Source organism: Camarhynchus parvulus, chromosome 18 (genome assembly GCF_901933205.1).
Source record: "Camarhynchus parvulus chromosome 18, STF_HiC, whole genome shotgun sequence".
NCBI lineage: Eukaryota > Metazoa > Chordata > Aves > Passeriformes > Thraupidae > Camarhynchus > Camarhynchus parvulus.
Window position 1 is genome coordinate 10753218 of NC_044588.1, and position 18073 is coordinate 10771290.

Genomic DNA, 18073 nt, shown 5'->3' on the forward strand with positions numbered 1-18073 from the left:
CCACACAGTTCAGTGGTGAGATTTCTGTCACGTACGGTTACTCAGATAAGAGCAACTACAGTCTAATTCTGTTCTTTCTTTCTGCCACACCTATTGTCTACTGCCCTGAAGTCCTACAGCCCTTTTACAGAAGACAGAAATGCACACACTTGCATCAGGGCCCTACTACACAACTTCAAAAACTTGATTTACACCAAATTTATCTTTTAAGGAAATCCCGTAATTTTACTTCATAGTACATATTTGAATCCAGCAGTTTTTACAGAAACATCTTGCTAGCATGTTTACTAGGGCAAAAATGTAGGAGTAGAAAAAGGATGAGTGAGAGATTCCCTTTTACTTTCTTTCAAAAAAAAAATTCTTTCTTGCAACAAGGAAAGGAGAAAACACATTCCATTTCCAAGTGCCTGGGAGCCATTGCACACACTGAGACTTTAGCAGCTGCAGTACAGCTGTCAAGATTTCCAGCTGTGTATCACTGCAAAGCCATAAGAATATTGTGGGACCTGGAAGAAGGTGCTGCTATAAAACTAATTCAAACAGAATAGCTTAACACATCCATTTGCCTTCATTTTAGCCTGTCAAAGCCCTGTGGTAAATCAAATTCTCTACAGAATTTTGCTTTGCAGCACAGTCCTCTGGTTTTTGTAGCAGTTTAGGGACTGCCTGCATCCTTGGGGAAGCTGCTGGATAAAATAAATGCCCTTGCACTTGTTCATCACTCAGCATCCCTGACAAACAGGACTGCTTCTACTGAACTAACATAAAAAATTTAAATACAGTTGTCTGTTTCAAATGGATTTGGTCTTTTGTCCTCCAGCTTTTAGCCTGACCCATGTCCTGTGTGCTGTTAAACGCCTGCTGTTCAGCAGGAACAAGGTGAAATCCCAAGATAAAGATGATTTCAACTATTTATGATAATACCTATTATCTGGGGATCTTATTTCACTTTTTAAATTTATCTATGACCTTTATAAAACTGCTCCATTTGGAAGGACAGAGCTGGAGAGAACTGAATTGATTTTGACACCTTCCATGGCCTGTAAGAGCACAGGATAATTCATTCATTAAGCTCTAAATGAAGAAATTATTCCAACTAACACTGGTCAACACAGAATTCTATACTGGATGCTGCAACTCCCACATCACTGCAAAACAGGTGAGATACTGTCAGCAACCTTCAAATCTAATGCACAACATGACCAAATTCATGAAGGCCAAACTTCACTGTGACTCAGCCTGTGCTATCTACCTTTGGCAGAAGCCAGGACTAAAGTCAGAAACACAGGTTAAAGCTACAAAAGGCGTGGAACTAACTACAGACCACAAATGAACACCAAGCCATGCTGTTAAAACTTACTCCTCTTGTACTGAGCTTCCCCACCACCACCAGACCACACTTTCAAATACCTTTAGGTCACCAGCCTCAGGTTTTTCAGTCTCTGAATCGTCATCTTCCTACAAGACAAGAATTTACAGGATTAAGCTTAAAGAGCAGGCCTGGCAAGTAACTGAACTTACAGCAAAGGGCATTCAGCAGCCCAGCAGCAGTCCAAGACCCTTTCCATGGAGGGTAGATTTGCCCCACCCACTCATAACCAGAACACAAGTCCTACAGTCAGGGGAAGAAGTGTCTGTTTGGTTTTTGGGGGTTTTTGTAGGCAAAAGCATCACTCAGCAGCAGTTGTCCCTACAAAAATCATGCAGCTCTGGAATGCTCAGAATTAGACAACAAGAAGCAGCAGAACTGGGGAAGAAAAGCATTTGTCCTTTGATTATTCTATCCCCTCCAGTTGGCAGGTGGTGACTGATGAGCCTCTGTTCAGCAGTACCCACAGAAAAAGCAGCATTTGCAAGACCTGTGATAGTCCCAAGCATCAGCAACACACACAGGACACACAGCTGGCCTGCCACCAAACCAAACATGCAGGCTTGGAGAGGGTCTGGCCTAGCAGCAAGTTCCAGGGATCCAGCAGACACAACTTCCTTGCTGGTGCAGAGCTCTCGTGCCTTGCTTGCAGATGCTGTGAACCTCCACACAAGGGAACACTGACAAGTTTCAGGTGAAGTCTCCATTTTTAAACATTTATTTTATGAACCAGAAATAAACCAAAGAACTGGGGGAACTTCTGCCCTGTGAGAGCTTAAAATACTGAGCACAGCACTGTGTGAAAATCCACACCAGGTGAGCAGGAAGCTCCAGGCTGGTCCCCACTGGGACCTGGACACAGTAAACCTGCTGCCCCCTCACTGGGCATCCTCCCAGCACCCCTGTTTCTAGACATAAACACATACTCTGGGTTCAAAACAAGTCTGAGGAGCAGAAAGTGTTTTTCATGCTCACATCACTCAGCAAAATGGTTTTTCTTCCAAACTTTCCCACAAATTTCAATGTTGGCCCCAAGACAAGAACTTGGTGTTTCAGCCTCAAAAAGGGCAACAAAAGAAAAAGTGAAATGAGAGGAGTAACTGAAAGGAAGAGTTTACAAGGAACTGCCCACCTCAAAGTATTGGCACATGAGCCAGTTCTGACAAGGCAAGCTGGAGGCTGACCACACAATAATGGCAGGAAGTTTTAATTGACTGAGTTAAGATGCCTTTCTTACAGATTTGAGACACAAACTCCTTCACTCCACCTTCCCTTTCTGCAAGATGCACCCATGACAATGATTCAGTCCAGACTGTCAAAGGTTAGTTACAGTGAGTTTAGGTTAGTCACTGTCAAAGGTTAGTTACAGTAACTAGCAAAGAACCAACTAACTTGGTGTTTACACAAATGAGATTGCTCTCCCTTCTACAGTCTCTGTTATACAGATAAAAGTGATTTTCATCAAAGCAATAATGGGTTGAATTATCCATGTTGCAGACAGTAACTGAAACAGCTCAAAAACCTCTGACCTAGCAGGGAGTCAGAACATTAACAAACAAAGCAGCATTACTGAGAGCTGGCTTTGGATAAAAACAGAGGCTTTTCAGTCACTGTTAAAGTAGTCAAAAGACCCACTGAGCTGTACAGAGCAAAGCACAGGACAGCCTGAGTGCACCTCATCCTGCTGTCTAAAAACAACTCATAACCCCCATGAGCTACCAGCACAAGCAATGCCAAGGAAGTTTTCAAGTCTGCTCAGAGAATATTTAATGGGAAAAAAAAGGGAAGTAACTTGTGCAACCTGCACTGTAACCACAAACCTAAGCAAGATCCACTGGCTGACAGTGGACAGTGATTGACTGATTGTCCTTTCCTGAACAGCAGCTGATGATGGAGAGCTGCAACCTGCACCAAAAGCTGTGCATGCCATAAAACCACTCCATCTACATGCTAAGTAAACACAGCTGACCCTGGCAAGCACCTGGATCACACTCAGGGCTTCCTTTGGACTACCCAGACCTCACTGAAGCAGAGTCTAAAAGTGCTGGATAGAAAGAGAAGAATCACTGAAGCTGTAAAAAGGTTCACTGCTTTGCCTAGGGAGACACCAGGGGCAACAGAACAGAACTTAAAATGGGAACAAGAGACTGAGGAATTCCTTGGCTGCTCTTGGGCAGACAAATGGCAGAAAAAAGTGTCTCCTAAGAGACTGATTCAACATACAGAGAGCAGATTTCAGCGAGTTACAGGAGTAGCCCTGGGTTTTTGCCTATGTGGTAAAAGAAAGAACTGGAACAGGGAGAAGACAAGAAAAAAGGTGACAAGAAGACAATAAAGAAAGGAGATGAGAGCTTTCCCTTTTCCCCTCCAAACTTATTGTTTCACTCCCCCAGACCCAGGGCAGAACTACACATCCTTCTGTGTGATGCAGCTGCACTCACAGACTGTGAGCTCCGTGCCCTGTCCCCCACACTGGTGTTATCTCAGAATCCAGGTGATATCAGACATGTGCCATGCACCTGTGACAGACAAAAGCCACCCACATGTAGACAGGACACTGTTACATCAAGGTGCCTTGATGCAGGGAGTGCATTGAGCTACACACAAAAGAATAATTTAACACAGCACAGAAGTTTATTCTTTTTAATTCACCAGCTGACAGTGTGCTCCTCTTACAAGGTTCTTATAAGATAACTATGTTTAAAGAACAGCTTTTATTTGGAGTGGCTGTAACAGCCTCTTTCCCATAAAAGAGTCCAAGGACACCAACACAGTAACGAGCAACACGAGCTGTGCCAAGCTGCTGATGGGTTTCAGGGCAAATGCTTTCTACTTGAAAACAAAGTGGAAAGGAGGAGGTGGAAAGTGCTGAAACCCACACCAGGACTCAGATATTCCAGGTTCCATCACGGGTTCGGATTTGGGGTTTTTATTTGAAAGAGAGAAGCCTCTACAGCCTGTGTAAGGGGTCAAGACAAGCTCCGGAGCAGGGAGGTACTTACTGACTGCCTGCTGTTCTCATCGTCCTCCTCTTCGTACCCTTCCTCGTCCCCCTCCAGCCGGGTAAAGTCATCTTCTCCGTACCCAACTGACACCAGGCCTCCTTTCTCTCCTAAGGAGGAGGACAAAAGGAAAACAGTGAGGAAAAGGGAGGGGGCAGCGTGCGGGGCCTTCCCTTCCCACCGGGGAAAGCGCCAGGCCGCGGCGGGCCGCGCGGGGAAACCCCGGCGCCCCAGCCCGCCGCCTGTCCCGGCCCCCTGCCCGCCCTCACCCGTGGGCGCTCCCCCATCGCTCCCCGCCGTGCCGGCCTCGCTGTCCGACTCCGGGTCCGAGTCCTCGGCGTAAACCGCCAGCGAGGAGAGAACGCTGCGCTTCGCCGCCGCCATCTTCCGCCTCGGCCGGGCGCACTTCCGGCGCTTGGAGATGACGCAGGCGGCGCTGTCCCCATGGCAACGCTGCCCTCCTTCCGCCCTCAGCGGCTCCCGGCGCACCGGGGCCATCCCGCCCTCACGGCCGGAGGAGAAGCTGCTCGGGGAAATCACGGCCGGAGGGCAAAACCCTCAGCCAGGCGGGGCGGAGCGTCTCGGGGGAGGAGAGGGGATGAAAAATGCGCGGGCTGGCCCTTTAAGGGAAGCTTTTGACGTCATTTTGTGGCGCCGCGACAGCACCTGCCGGGTGTGGAGCGAGCGCGGAGTGTGGGGGCCGGGACGGGGCGGAGGTGGGACCGGGGACATGGAGGGGATGCAGGGACACAGGGCAGGAAGGGAGATGGGTGAGGAGGAGCCGCCTGCCCCCACAGCCCCTCCATGTCGGGTGCGGGCGGGTTTGGCGGGCACTGACCCCCCCGCTCTGAGCCCCTCTGCTGTGCCCCATGGGGACGGGGCTGAGCCAGGGTAAACACAGCGTGGGGGTCTGGATAAGCATCCCTGAGAGACCCGCCCAAAGGGGGAGTGTGGCCTGGGAGCCCTGGGGGGAGGCCGTGCGGGTGGCGGGGGGTCGGGGCAGGCCTCGGGCAGGGGAGGGCGGCAGCGGCCGGGTCGAGCTCAGGTTCCTGTGGCCTCCTTAGGATGAGCGGGAAGGCTCCCCCGGGCCTGGAGGGCAGGGTCCGGAAAACACTGCAGAAAGTCTTCGGCTTCGAGTCCTTCAAGACTTCCCTGCAGGAAAGCGCGACCATGGCTGTGGCGAGAGGTGAGGCTGGGCACGGGAGACGTGTGGAGCACGGCGGGGTGTCCGTCTGTCCGTCTCCATCCGTGCGGGGGGACGCTGCAGGAGCTGCTGTTGTGCTGCTGTGAGCGGATCTCACCCGGACTGAGCAGCAGCGCCCTGCTCTCCACGCCCTGCTCTGCTCTGAGGTGGTTTTGGTGGCCCAGGGGCACATGCTGCACACGAGCTCTGCATCTTTTCCTTTCATTTGTTTTGTGACACCGTCATTGTATCACCCATGGAAACGGGAAATGGAAAGGGCAGCATTGTTGGTGTCTTCTCTAGTTGTCTCCCCATACCTGGCAGTGTGCTTGTGGTCAGATGACATCAAACATTCAGACATTTTCAGAGTAAAACTGTCCTTGTGTTAAAGACAATACCAGCAGAGGACTTGATTTCTTGGCATAGCTGAGATCCTCAGAATCCTGGGGCTGTTATCAGAAACATTTTTGTGCTGATGTTGACACACACCCCAACAGCCAGCTGGGGGTGGACAGGCAACTCACACAAACAAGCTGCCAGCTCCCCCAGCAGCTCTCTCAGTGTGCATCAGAGCAGTGCCCAGTTCAGTTTCCATCTGTCACCACTCACTCTTGACAACAGACCTGTCAGAAGTGGGATTCTGTGTGCAAGGTGTCTCTGCACCTTCCTGGCTTGAGCTGGATCCTGGTTAGTGCAGGAACAGTCACTCACTGCAGGATGTGATCAGTGTGGTTGAGATTTCCAACTCCTGTTTCATGTGAGGGGCCTTTCTGGGATAAGCTTTAAGAGGATGTGGTGAAGTTCTGTCATGGGGCTGGTAGTGTGGTAAGTGGAGGTCTGTAAAATGAGTGAAAGCAGGAGGAGATCTCCTTTTCTGGAGGAGATTCAGCATGAATAACTTCTCTTTATCTTGGTTTCTGTGTATCTTCTGGTACTTTTGTACAGCTGCCTCTAAATGTTTACAAAGCAATCTGAGGTTCTTTGAAGGAAACCACTGCTGGCATGCAAAGTATTGCTGTGCTTTTAGAACCTAAACTGAAGGGTTTTGTTGCTGTGCCACCTGGTACATGCACACAGGTGCTGTTTCTGCCCACCCCTCCTGCCTGAGCCCCAGGAACTCAACACCACTCAGAGGCCTTGAGCTTTCTTCTGTTGTTTTTGCAGGAGAGAAGGATGTCTTTGTGTGCATGCCCACAGGGGCAGGGAAATCCTTGTGCTACCAGCTTCCTGCAGTTCTGGCAGTGGGCATCACCATTGTCATTTCACCTCTGATTGCACTGATTCAGGTAACTGTCTCCTGTTAGCTGGGGAATAGCAGCCAGGGAAGGGGAGGCTCTGGAGGCACAGCAGCTGCCCTCTTGTCCTTCTGCTGCTCACCTGCCTCTGGATTCTCCTGATGTCTCAGTGTGCTTTCCTTACCCTGGGATAGGTGAGGACAGCAGAGTATCTCTGGTATGATCCTTTGCATTTCTCTAAAAGGATGGTTTTGTCTTTAAAAATAACCTGGTGGTTTTTATAACTGAGCCTTTGTCCATTTTCTCCAGACATTAGCAGCAAAGCAGAGTAACTCAAATGCTCCAGAAGACAGATCTTTAACCAGAAAAAAACCTGCCACTTTACCTATAAAGTAATAACTCCAGGAGTGCTGAAGTTGCCTTTGAAGGCACAATTCATTCTGCATCAAAATGTCTTTTTGTTGCAGTCAATCTGTGATGGGAAGAAGCTGGTTTAGTAGAGGTGCTGCATGAGCATTTTTATCTGTGAGACTTTTTTTCCCTCTGTTTTGCCTTTTCTACTGTTTCATCACCTGTTGGGAGAAACAATTTCCTGTAAGAGCAGCTGTAGCATTGCTCAGACTTGTGCAGACCATGAGCACTGTGTGACATCTGCTGCTGCAGGCTGCTGGTTTGGCATTTGTTATTTGTGGAATTATTTTATCTCCTTTATTTGTTATTTGTGGAATTATTTTAACTCCTCTCACTATAATACATGTTAAAAATTATAGCAGGCTTGGTGATACTTCTCAGAAAGATACTATAAAGAGTGAATTTATTCCAAGTGTGAGAATTACTGGTGAAACTTCAGCATGGCCAATATTAGTGAAATGGAGGTTAAGATCTCATTGATAAGAGAGTTATAAACAGGTTGAGATTAGCTCTTTGAGTCTTAGAAGAAAGAGCTGGAGTAAACCCCCAAAGTCTTCTCATCCAGCCCTGACAAGGGGCTGCTGTGCCTGAAATGATCATGATGTATTTTAGTGTAGCCAAACTTCAGGAGTTCAGCCTGTGCAGTTCATTATAGGGAAGGCTGAGGGGTGACTGTGAACAGAAAACAGAAACAGACATTAAATCAATTACTGAAGCCAGGTATTGAGTAAAATAATGAGATACCTGCTTTTCAGGACTCTTCATATCCTGAAATGTCAGGTGCTAGTCAAGTGCAAGTCAGCAGAAGACAGGGAAGTGAATTTGTATGGCCAGCGTTCATCTGGATGTGATGCCATGTTTTCTTTTTGGTTTTCATGACACAACCCTCACCCATGCTTCTGGTTCTGCTGCAGTGGTGATTTGCATGGTCCTTGCACTTTGTCCTGTCTCAGTTGTGTTAGGACATCCTTCAGTTATTTAGGAGTGAGCTGCTCCCTGTTCTTGCAGGGTGGGAGTGTTCATTTTCCATCTGTGACAGCTCTGTAGTGTAAATACTGAGATGTGTTCAGGTCACTGAGCCTGTGATGAGTTGTTCTGCACAGGTCCCTGCTGGTGTTCCCTAGCAGCAAAAAAACTGTCTTAAAGTGAATGGATGCACAAAAATGCAGCTGAATGTGAGAGCTGGATGGAGCTCACAGGTGAAGGAAAAGGCATCTATAATTGAAGTTGTAACTAACAGGACTGTAGGCGTGTGTTTTCCTGGGATTTGATCCTGGAGGTGGAAGCTGGGGCCTCACCTGGGTCTCCCTACTAATCTTTCTTGGTGCTGGTGACTTTGTTTATTCCCATGTGATTTTAGTTTCTATTTTGTATTTACTCTAGGATCAAGTGGATCACCTGCTGGCTCTGAAGATCAAAGCCTGCTCTCTGAACTCCAAGCTGTCTGCCCAGGAGAAGAAAACCATCCTGGCCGACTTGGCAAGCGAGAAGCCTCAAGTAAAGCTCCTGTACATCACCCCAGAGATGGCAGCTGCCTCTTCCTTCCAGCCAACACTGAACTCCCTGGTGGCCAGAAACCTCCTGTCCTACCTGGTGATTGATGAAGCTCACTGTGTGTCCCAGTGGGGACACGATTTCCGCCCCGATTACCTGCGCCTGGGCTCCCTGCGCAGCCGCGTCCCCCGCACCCCCTGCGTGGCCCTGACTGCCACTGCCACCAGGCAGGTCCAGGAGGACGTGGTGGCAGCTCTCAAGCTCAAGCAGCCACTTTCCACCTTTAAGACTCCTTGTTTCAGATCTAACTTGTTCTATGATGTGCAGTTCAAAGAGCTCCTTACCGATCCGTACGCCAACTTGAAGGATTTCTGTCTGAAGGCGCTCGAAGTGAAGGGCGCTGCTGGGGTAGGTTTTACCTTTAGGGAAGAAAACTAAACTGGACAAAATCTACCCTCATGGTCCCTGGCTTTCCAGGGGTTGGTGGGGCCCTGACAGGTCTGTGGCAGGAAGTGATGAGGTCCCAGGGAGGAGAGTGCTCATGTGTATTTTCTAACTCCTCTAAAAGTGCACACATATGTTTTTTAGTTACTCCAAAACAGGTAGAATGTGAAGGCTGTGGTCCTGTCAGAGTGTCCTCAGAAGGGGGTTAGTCTAAAAGAAAATTGATTAGGAATACAGAACAAGCATTTCCACTTGGTTTGTCACATCTTCTGTGACCATTGTGTGTCTATGTTCTGCTCTTTTAGTGTTGTGAGGGTGAGCAGAAGCATTTGAAGTGCTGTATTTCCTGTTCTAACACTAATTCTCAAAATAACTCTGCAGCTCAGCTATAACCTCGGCACCTGGGTGTGTTTGTGAGATGCTTCTTGCATTGTATCTGCTAGGAGAGGATGAGGGGCTGTATTTGCAGCTCTGTTGTTTGACTTCAGGAAGTGTCCTGGCCTTTGTCTCCTGGCTCCCAGGTGTACTCTGGCTGTGGCATCGTGTACTGCAGGATGAGGGATGTCTGTGACCAGCTGGCCATTGAGCTGAGCTACCGAGGGCTGAAAGCCAAGGCCTACCATGCAGGTACTGAGGTCTGCATCTCTCACTAGCTGGGAAAACTGAACTTTGCCACCTGGGTTGGGGCTACCTAGAAAAGAGCTTTCTAGGCATGCTCTGCACTCTGTGTGATACTCACACATCAGGTCTGTGAGGTAAGTGCAGGCCCTTCACCACAATGGCACTCCATTGTCTCCAGAACTGTTGGTTTTGTTGGATTATTCATGGCCTGAATATAACAACTGCTTTTATCCTGGGTGGGGAGCTAGATTTTTTTCTCTGGAATAAAACCAGCTGCTGCTGACTTCTGCTTGGTCCCAGGCCAGTTTAAACACTGGGAAGAAAAGAGTGTGTACATTAGTCAGTTTTAGCGAGGGAGTTTGCCTGCAATGGGAGAATGGATGAGAAAGAAAATCCTCTTGTTTCTTTCCTTCTTTATTTTGGGGGGGGGGTTTGTTTTGTTTGAGGGGTTTCTTTGTTGGTTTTTTCTTTTCTTTTGGGGGGTTGGGGTTTGTTTGTTTGTTTTGGTCTTTTTTGTGGTGTTGTTTACTTTCTTCTCTTTTCCTTCCCAGGGCTCAAGGCAGCTGACAGGACTTCTGTCCAGAATGAATGGATGGAGGAGAAGATCCCTGTCATTGTTGCAACCATCAGTTTTGGAATGGGAGTAGACAAAGGAAATGTCAGGTGTGTGAGGCTGAGTGTTATGCACCATCAGAGACTGAAACCTGAGCAGGGGGAAGGAAAAGTCTCGGGCTCTGTTACCTAATCCACCTGACTCAACTGCCTGATGAACACTTGCTTAAACCAACAAAACCAGTGCTGGAAGTTTTTTATCTTGAAAACAGCAAAACCAAACCTTTGGGAAGGCTTTGTAAAAACAGTAAACACAAGGTAGCAGAGCTCCTCTTTGCCAGTCAGCCTTAAAATCAAGAAAATGGGAGGAATGCTTTTCTGCCACACCCTCCAGGGTTTCAGAAAGAGCCATCTCAGTGCAATCACAGCTGTCTCTTTCACTTCTCTTAGTGCAATAGTTGCTGTCTAAAAGCAGCGGAAAGAAAATCTGCACCTAAAATAATTCACCCACCCTCTATTAAAATAGTCAGAGCCAGCTTTTTTTGGAGATCTCTTGCAGTGCAATAGGAAAAAAATAGCCCTTCACAAATGGCAATAACTATATAAAAATACAGCTCTGGTTCAAGGACAGAAACTTTGCACATGGTTTGCCATTGCTGTTCCTCTGAGATTGCTGTCCCCATAAGGGCTCTGGGTTGGAATTCCTGCCCTGCAATATGGCTGTGCTGAGTTATTATTGTGAACACTTACTAGAGGGAAAATTCAGGTGCAGCTCAGACAACACCCACAACAGATCTGATCTCTAAAATCCACATACAGAAGCTGCCCTGAATACTGTGAGAGAAGGGCAGGATATCACTGAGCCAATCCCATCAGCTCAAAACTGTGCCATCCCTCTGCCTGTGTCACTGTGCTGCCAGGAAACAGTGCCATAGCAGTGACAATTGTACTCCTTGATGCATCTTTCCAAAAAGAGAAGTGAGGAGTCTCCTAGGACATGAATTAATGACCTGCTGAAGCACTCTGCCCTGTCCAGTGGTCATTAAAAAGGCAGAGAGTAACTGAAATGCATAGGGCTGACTGAAAGTGAAATATAGCTGAAATATGCTTGTAATCTGGTTACCTTACAAGAGTTAAAACAACTCTTTACAGGATTTTTTAAAAATAACTTAAAGAACATTATACCCAAGCCTAGTTAACAAGGCACTGCTGCTTAGCCTTTGCTCTGTGCTGGCAGATTTCTGAGTATCCATGCATATGTTATCAAATCAGATCAGGTCTGACAACTTCTGGAGGTGACTCTTCTGGACAAAAGGGAAAACAGTGGTGGTGTCCCTTTTTATTAGATAGAATCTGCTCCTCTGTCTTCACTGTTAATTCAGTTCTGCTTAAAATTATTTATCAATTTCTTCAGCAAACTTCCTGATGGGCTTTAAATGTGCAGGGCTCTGATGCTTCCTGCTTGGCCAGTTCCTGGGTTGTTTGTGTTTGAAGAAACACATTTGCTTGCTTTTGTCATTTAATCTTTAGCTACACCCATATGCATCATACCTGCCCTTGGGTCATGCTGGCTTTGAGGCAGACTTGAAAACATTGGCAGCATTACTGTGCAATCCTCTCAAAACAGGTATAAGCTGCATTGCTGAATAGTCAGGTACAAGCAGGTTTAAAGCAGTCTTGCAGTGCTGTGTTGAAAACCTTCCTGCAGAGATTACATAAAATTTAGTAATAATTCTATAGTCATATTTTTTGGTTAGGAAGGTTGTCTTCATCTGAGAAGCACAGTGAGGTGGAATTTCCCATGGAGATCTTGGCTAAATGTCTTTTTGAAAGAAACTATTTAAAAATCTGTAGTTGTGTCCCACAAAATAAATACGACCTTTTTATTAATGCTGTATTTTATGATAAAATCTCCCAAACTACTTAATTCAGTGTTCTTATTCCCAGTCTTCATAGCTGCACAGTTCTTGTATGCATGTTTGGGATACTCATGTGCTCATTCTTTTCTATCCACATGGAGTGGCATCCTGCTCACATGCTGCCCAGGTGCATTTGGTTTCTTACAGCTCTGCTGCTTTCCATGTCTTGTGTGTTAAGAGGACTAAAACTTTAATTATGTTCAAATTCTCTTGCTGTGTTCCGTCCTCTTTTATGTTTTCTGTCCTGTTTTTTGCTGTTGTTGATGCCCACAGACACCAGACTGGTGTGTGCAGTGCTCTGAGGAACCTGCAGCCTCATGTTCCCTGTTTGACCCCATGCAGATTTGTTGCCCACTGGAATATTGCCAAGTCAATGGCTGGGTATTACCAGGAGTCTGGCAGAGCTGGGAGAGATGGAAAACCATCCTGCTGCCGCCTCTATTACTCAAGGAATGACAGGGATCAAGTCAGCTTCCTGATCAAGAAGGAGCTCTCTAACATCCAGGTGAGAGCTGCAGAACTGTACCCACCTGCCTGCATCACCCTGCTTTGGCTCTGGTCTGGTTTGCCTGCAGAAACCTCTGAATATGAAGAGATGAAATGAAATGTACTGAGTCTCGAGCTGTGTGGAGCCCCATTTCAAGGGATAGCAGAAGGAAGGGAAGCAGGGAAGGAAAAGAGTGCCAGAGCCAGCTCTATTAGAGAGGAATAGAGCAGAGACAGGGAGGTGTCTGTAGCTGTTTGCCATGTAGCTGAGAAGGGTTGGATTTGATCATTGGTAGAGTTACTCTATCTGTGTAAATTTACATTGAAGACTACAGTTCCTTATCCCATCTACTTTCAGGAAAAAAAAGGCACCTTAAAAGAGTCTGACAAAGCTGTGATGACAGCTTTTGATGCCATTGTGAACTTCTGTGAGGAGCTGGGGTGAGTGCATTTCTTTCACACACCACTGTTAATGCTGGGGAGAACATGCCCTGTTCTTCCAAGAAACTGTTATGGCTGAGATCCTGCATGTGTCGCTGAGAAATCTCTTACCACTCCCACCTCTGAGTTAACTGAGACCTTGGTCTTGGAGTCTGACCAAGTCAGGGGAATGTTTAACTTCTCTGGTGATACATTTGACAATATTCCATCTTTGATTACGGGTTGACTTTGTTGCATTTGCGTTTGTTTTGACTCTCCTCCTTCGCTCCTCTCCTAAGGGGGCAGAGAGCCATGGGATGGAAGCATTTAGATTTAATGTCTCTGTAAATCTCAGTGTCTCCACTCTGCAAAGTGTCTGTGATTCTCACTGACCTTAGAAGGATCTGATGGTGCTTAGAATGTTTCAGAAACAGGCTCAAATTATGGATGTGCCCAATCTAAATGCAGACTAGCAACCACAACATGCCTTGTTCAGGTTTAGTTCATGCCTTGTATGCTGTAATTATACTAATTGCTGTTCTATGCTGGGTCAGACATCAAAGCTATAATTTTGCCAGGAAGAGAGCAGTATATGTCCACTAACTGAAAATGATCTTTGTGTGTCATGCTTACAAGTTCTTCATTTAGTTTCATTTTTCACACGTGGGTCTAGGACAGCTTTTTCAGCATGAATGTAACACATGCTGCTTTTCTGGTGCCTTGGTGAGAGTGTTCTCTCCTTGTCATGTTTGGCAAACAAATCCTGGGTTTATGGGAGAGTCTTGCTTGTACTGAAGTGTGGCTCAACACGGAGCCCTGGGGCACTTGAAGGAGCATTTCTTTGCCCAAAGTCAAGGTGATGCTGTGAAGTAGCTGCTGGGAGACTTCTTTTCCTAAGAATTTGATCCACTTGTCTGAGGAGCTCTGCCCCTTCTGGTGTGTGTTCCCAGATCACAGATGGCTGTTGTGGCTGGGTTTTGTATAATCATAGAATGGTTTGGGTTGGAAGAGACCTTTAAGATGACCTAGTTCAACCCCCTGCCATGGGCAGGGGCACTTTCCCTTAGGCCAGTTTGCTCCGAGCCCCATCCTACCTGGCCTTCCAAGGGATGGGGCATCCATAACTTCTCTGGGCAACCTGTTCCAATATCTCACCACCCTCAAAGTAATAATCTGAGTAAGGGAATATCACTGACTTAATCAGAAATCACCCCTCCCAGACTTTTTCTTCCCTTACTCAGCTCGGTCCACTCTTCCAACTGCAAATCATGGGGTGTGCATCCCAGAGTCACATATTGCAGCACCCCTGCCTGGCTTCCCTGCTCATAACTCTACAGGTGACTGAGGTGCTGTGGAAAGCAAAGCCACGTTGCATTTCTTTTTTACATATTGAATTAGTACAGTTCCACTCACTATCCAAACAGTGAAAGCAAACCTCAAACTCTGACCTTACAAGGTTATAAATAAGAACAAATAAAGACAGACTGTGTACTGGCAAGTAAGTTTTTGCATAGTGTATTTAGGCCTGAGTATGACAGGAGAACAATTGTCTAAGCTGCTTTTAGAGAGTGAGTTCAAAGCTTTCAGTGGCCAGAGTTTTTCCTACTGCCCTTTTGCAAGATGAAAACCCCCCCCAACACACACAGCTGCAGCGGCAGAACACATCTTTATCAGCTTTAGGTGGTGGCTGACCATTTGCCACCTCTAGCTGGTGGTTTTGCTTGAAAGATGAAAATCAGAGACGAGTTTACTTCGGTATTTGCTGAATGTTGGAGTTCCTGAATCCAGAAAGCCTCATGTAGTGAGTTTGCTGTGGCCTGCAGAACAACTTGCTGGCATTGGGACATTGCTCTTGATGCAGGGAATTTGCATGGAGAGAAATAACCACCCAGGGAGTGAGATGAGAGTTTTCTGTGAACAACACAATCAGGTTGTACCCAGGCTGGTTCTTGCTCAGCTGTACCAAGTTCTGTGTCCCCACTTTGCTGTCTATGAGCCACCCTGTCTGTGCCTTGGAGATGTGCAGCACCCAAAGATAGCAGCAAATAAAATGAGAGCAATAAAAACAAAACAGAAGATGACAATCACCAACAGCCCTCCAAGAGCCCAACCACTTGTTGCAATCAGGCTCTTTAGGTCTTGCAGCTCTGAGGATGCCTCTTGCTCTGGTGACATGCTGGCTTCCACCCTGCTGGGGACAGACAGCAACAGGGTCAGGTCTTGTATTCTCTCCATGCTCTCAGCCACAGCCCCAAAACCAGTGCAGGTATGCATGGTGTCTGTGCCTGCAGGCATCCCCCTCCAAAAGGAGGGTCACCCTTCACAGAAATGGGAGCATAAACCAGAGGAAATCCAGCTGAGACTGGTTTAACAATAGATCTATAGAGATGTAAAGAGGAAAAGCTGCTTGCTCTACGGCATTCTGGCAGTTGAGATTTATTTTAATCATAGCTTATCAATATTTTCAATCATACAGTGTCTCTCCAGCGTGTTCAGTATGAACTCTGTGTCAGCTGTACAGCCTATACATGAAAGACAAGTATTCAGTGGGAGAAATTCCTTGATAATATTGGAAGGATCTCTAAAAGGGAGAGTTGGGGGCTTAAACTCTGAGGTCACAATGGAGATTAAAGGAACACTTATTTTAAAACAATCAAGAAAAAAACCCACCAATAATAAGCAAGGATCATGTACAACATGTTTCTTCCACAGGGCTTAGAATAGTCCAAATATGTTAAAAAGGGTGTCCTAATTTTTATGTTAAACTCCTGCTAATGAAGTTTGCTTCAGTAATGGTTTCTGTTACTCTGTAATAGAAGCATAAATTTTCCTCCCACAGGAAAGTCCAATAATAATTTAAACTGGGATCTCAGTGGGTTCTACTCACTTGCTCTTTCACTGATACTTTGAATAATGACTTTGCTGTCAGCTTTCTAAAGAACATCCAGCAACTCTTACTGAGCATCTTGTGGTTTTACTAAAGCTTCCTTGCTTCTCAAGGGAAAGGATGGAATATTTCTCACACTTTCTTGCAAATGCGATTATGCATATGTAATACAGGAAGAGATACAGGTTATTTTTGAAAATTTGCTTGACTTGCTGCCTCTTATGTCTGTATCCTGCATACTCTAAGAAGAAGAATTACTCCTGTAAAGTGTTTCATCCTCAGCAGGCTGGATTTGAGTTGAAGCACATGCTCACACTTGCTGAAGTTTTTGTTTCTTTCTCAACAGTCAGATTTATTCAGTTAATGGTTTGTTTTCTGGGTAGATGGCAGATCACTGTGCTCAGCCTTTAACCAACCAGCACATGGGACATCAAAGCTGTTCTGGATTCCTTTGCCTTCAAGAATGAGGCAGCCTAGATATAATTTCCTTAGACCCAAAGGCAGAAATCCTGTGGGACTGCACAGCCCAGGAAGTTCCTGTCTCTTTTACAAAGTGCAGTTCACCTCCCAGAACAGGAGAGTTGTATAACATTTTATAAATACCTGAAGCTGTTGTGGTTTGTAGTAGGTGTTGCCTCTGTTGCCTCCTCTTCACCCCTCCAAGAGATCTTGTCCTGTGGTGAGGGGACCCCTTGCTGTACCTGGAGACTTGTAGAGGTAGCCTGGAAGTTGCCTCTTTGGGCTGAAGTAAATGATTAACAGTTGATTAATTCCTGCAAAGGTGTGGCTAATCTAATCAAATCAAAGGCCTTGAACTCAACTAAAAAGTCCTAATTCAGCTGTTTCTCAGACATTCTTCCTCTTCATGGCTTTATCCACACCTACAGCTGTTGCAGGGCTTGTAAAGGCCCACTGTCTGGGGCAGGCTGCAGGATGTGGTGGAGGGAAGAGGGCTGTGTTTCCTGGATCCTAACTGGCTCTGTGTTGAATGCTGCAGTAGGAGACTGGAGTGAGACTGAACAGGACTGCCCTGCAGTCCAAAATTCATTGTGACAGTTCAGGTGAATAAACCCATTCCAGAGCATTGCACTGCTGTGAGCTGCCATAAAACTATCACTTTCCTGGCTGGAGAAGACCAGAGGGATGGTGCTGGAGAGAGAAGGGAGGGCAGAAGGAGGAGTGTGGTGTGTGAGACTGCCTGTGTGTAAAAGGAAACTTATTTTTCACAAGCCTGTGAAAAATAAGGAAACTTACTTTTACACTGCCTGTGTGTAAAAGGAAACTTATTTTTCACAAGCCTGTGAAAAATAAGGAAACTTACTTTTACACTGCCTGTATGTAAAAGGAAACTTATTTTTCACAAGCCAAGCAAACCAGAGGGATAATGTTACAGAACAGAAGCTATTCCATTAAGTCATCAGTAGAACTTCAACCACTTCTGCTGGAGGGGTTGGCCTTGCTGGCTCTTTGAGGTTCCTCAGGGAAAGGAACAATTTCAACACTTTTTATCCTCATTACTGAAGTAATGGTATTCCCATGCAGTTCCTCCTAGGCTTTCACAATATGAATGGCAGTTGCTGTGTTAGAAGCAGCCTTGCCTTATTCTGTGCTTTTCTGCATTTCCCTCTGCAGGCTGAAACAAGAGGGTCCATCCTCACTGCTCCCTATAAGTGTCTGTATTTCAGTACTGATTGAAGCCAAAACACAAAAGTTGTGTTAGTGCTGAGCAGGGACCCAGGGACCAGCAGGTTTGTAGTCAGCAGAAGCTGAAGAGCTGCAGGAAGCTGGGCACTTGCTGGCATCTTTCAGGCTACCCTGAATGCATGCAAGAAAGCAGCAGATCAGGCAAACAACTGACATGTCTGAGCCCCAGCTGTAGGAGTAGTCCAGCTGAGTGCAGTGGTACAAAATAGTCCAACGCAGAACATCAGGCCTGTGAGGTCCAAACAAGTGTGTAGAAATTGACCCCCTCTACATGGTACCTGGTCCTCTGCTCCAGAAAGCCACCTGAATCCTTTAGAGGATTGTCTGTTTTTCTTTCCTTCCCTTT

At 46.5% G+C, this 18073-nt stretch overlaps 3 protein-coding genes across 8 annotated transcripts in view; 2 read left to right on the forward strand and 1 right to left on the reverse strand.

Moving 5' to 3' along the window:
• Positions 1 to 4767, reverse strand: part of SAP30BP (SAP30 binding protein) — a 29098-nt gene extending 24331 nt beyond the window's left edge. Inside the window, exons 1-3 of one of the 2 annotated variants that reach the window (XM_030962131.1) lie at positions 4641 to 4767; positions 4372 to 4481; positions 1411 to 1458 (exon numbers count right to left, since the gene is read on the reverse strand). In XM_030962131.1, the coding sequence (XP_030817991.1) occupies positions 1411 to 1458; positions 4372 to 4481; positions 4641 to 4755 (273 nt within the window). In that variant the 5' untranslated portion in view covers positions 4756 to 4767. The remainder of the gene's footprint in view (positions 1 to 1410; positions 1459 to 4371; positions 4482 to 4640) is intronic. The other variant, XM_030962132.1, reaches the window with a different exon arrangement.
• Positions 1 to 18073, forward strand: part of CASKIN2 (CASK interacting protein 2) — a 648645-nt gene that overhangs the window by 421918 nt on the left and 208654 nt on the right. The gene's annotated exons all lie outside the window — the stretch shown is intronic.
• Positions 4988 to 18073, forward strand: part of RECQL5 (RecQ like helicase 5) — a 37962-nt gene continuing 24876 nt past the window's right edge. For 3 of the 5 annotated variants that reach the window (XM_030962083.1, XM_030962085.1, XM_030962086.1), the window contains exons 1-8: positions 5038 to 5087; positions 5436 to 5557; positions 6719 to 6840; positions 8584 to 9102; positions 9660 to 9765; positions 10311 to 10422; positions 12573 to 12735; positions 13075 to 13157. In XM_030962083.1, coding sequence (XP_030817943.1) covers positions 5437 to 5557; positions 6719 to 6840; positions 8584 to 9102; positions 9660 to 9765; positions 10311 to 10422; positions 12573 to 12735; positions 13075 to 13157 — 1226 coding nt within the window. In that variant the 5' untranslated portion in view covers positions 5038 to 5087; position 5436. Of the gene's footprint in view, positions 5088 to 5429; positions 5558 to 6718; positions 6841 to 8583; positions 9103 to 9659; positions 9766 to 10310; positions 10423 to 12572; positions 12736 to 13074; positions 13158 to 18073 lie in introns of those variants that run through there. The other 2 variants (XM_030962084.1, XM_030962087.1) reach the window with 2 other exon arrangements.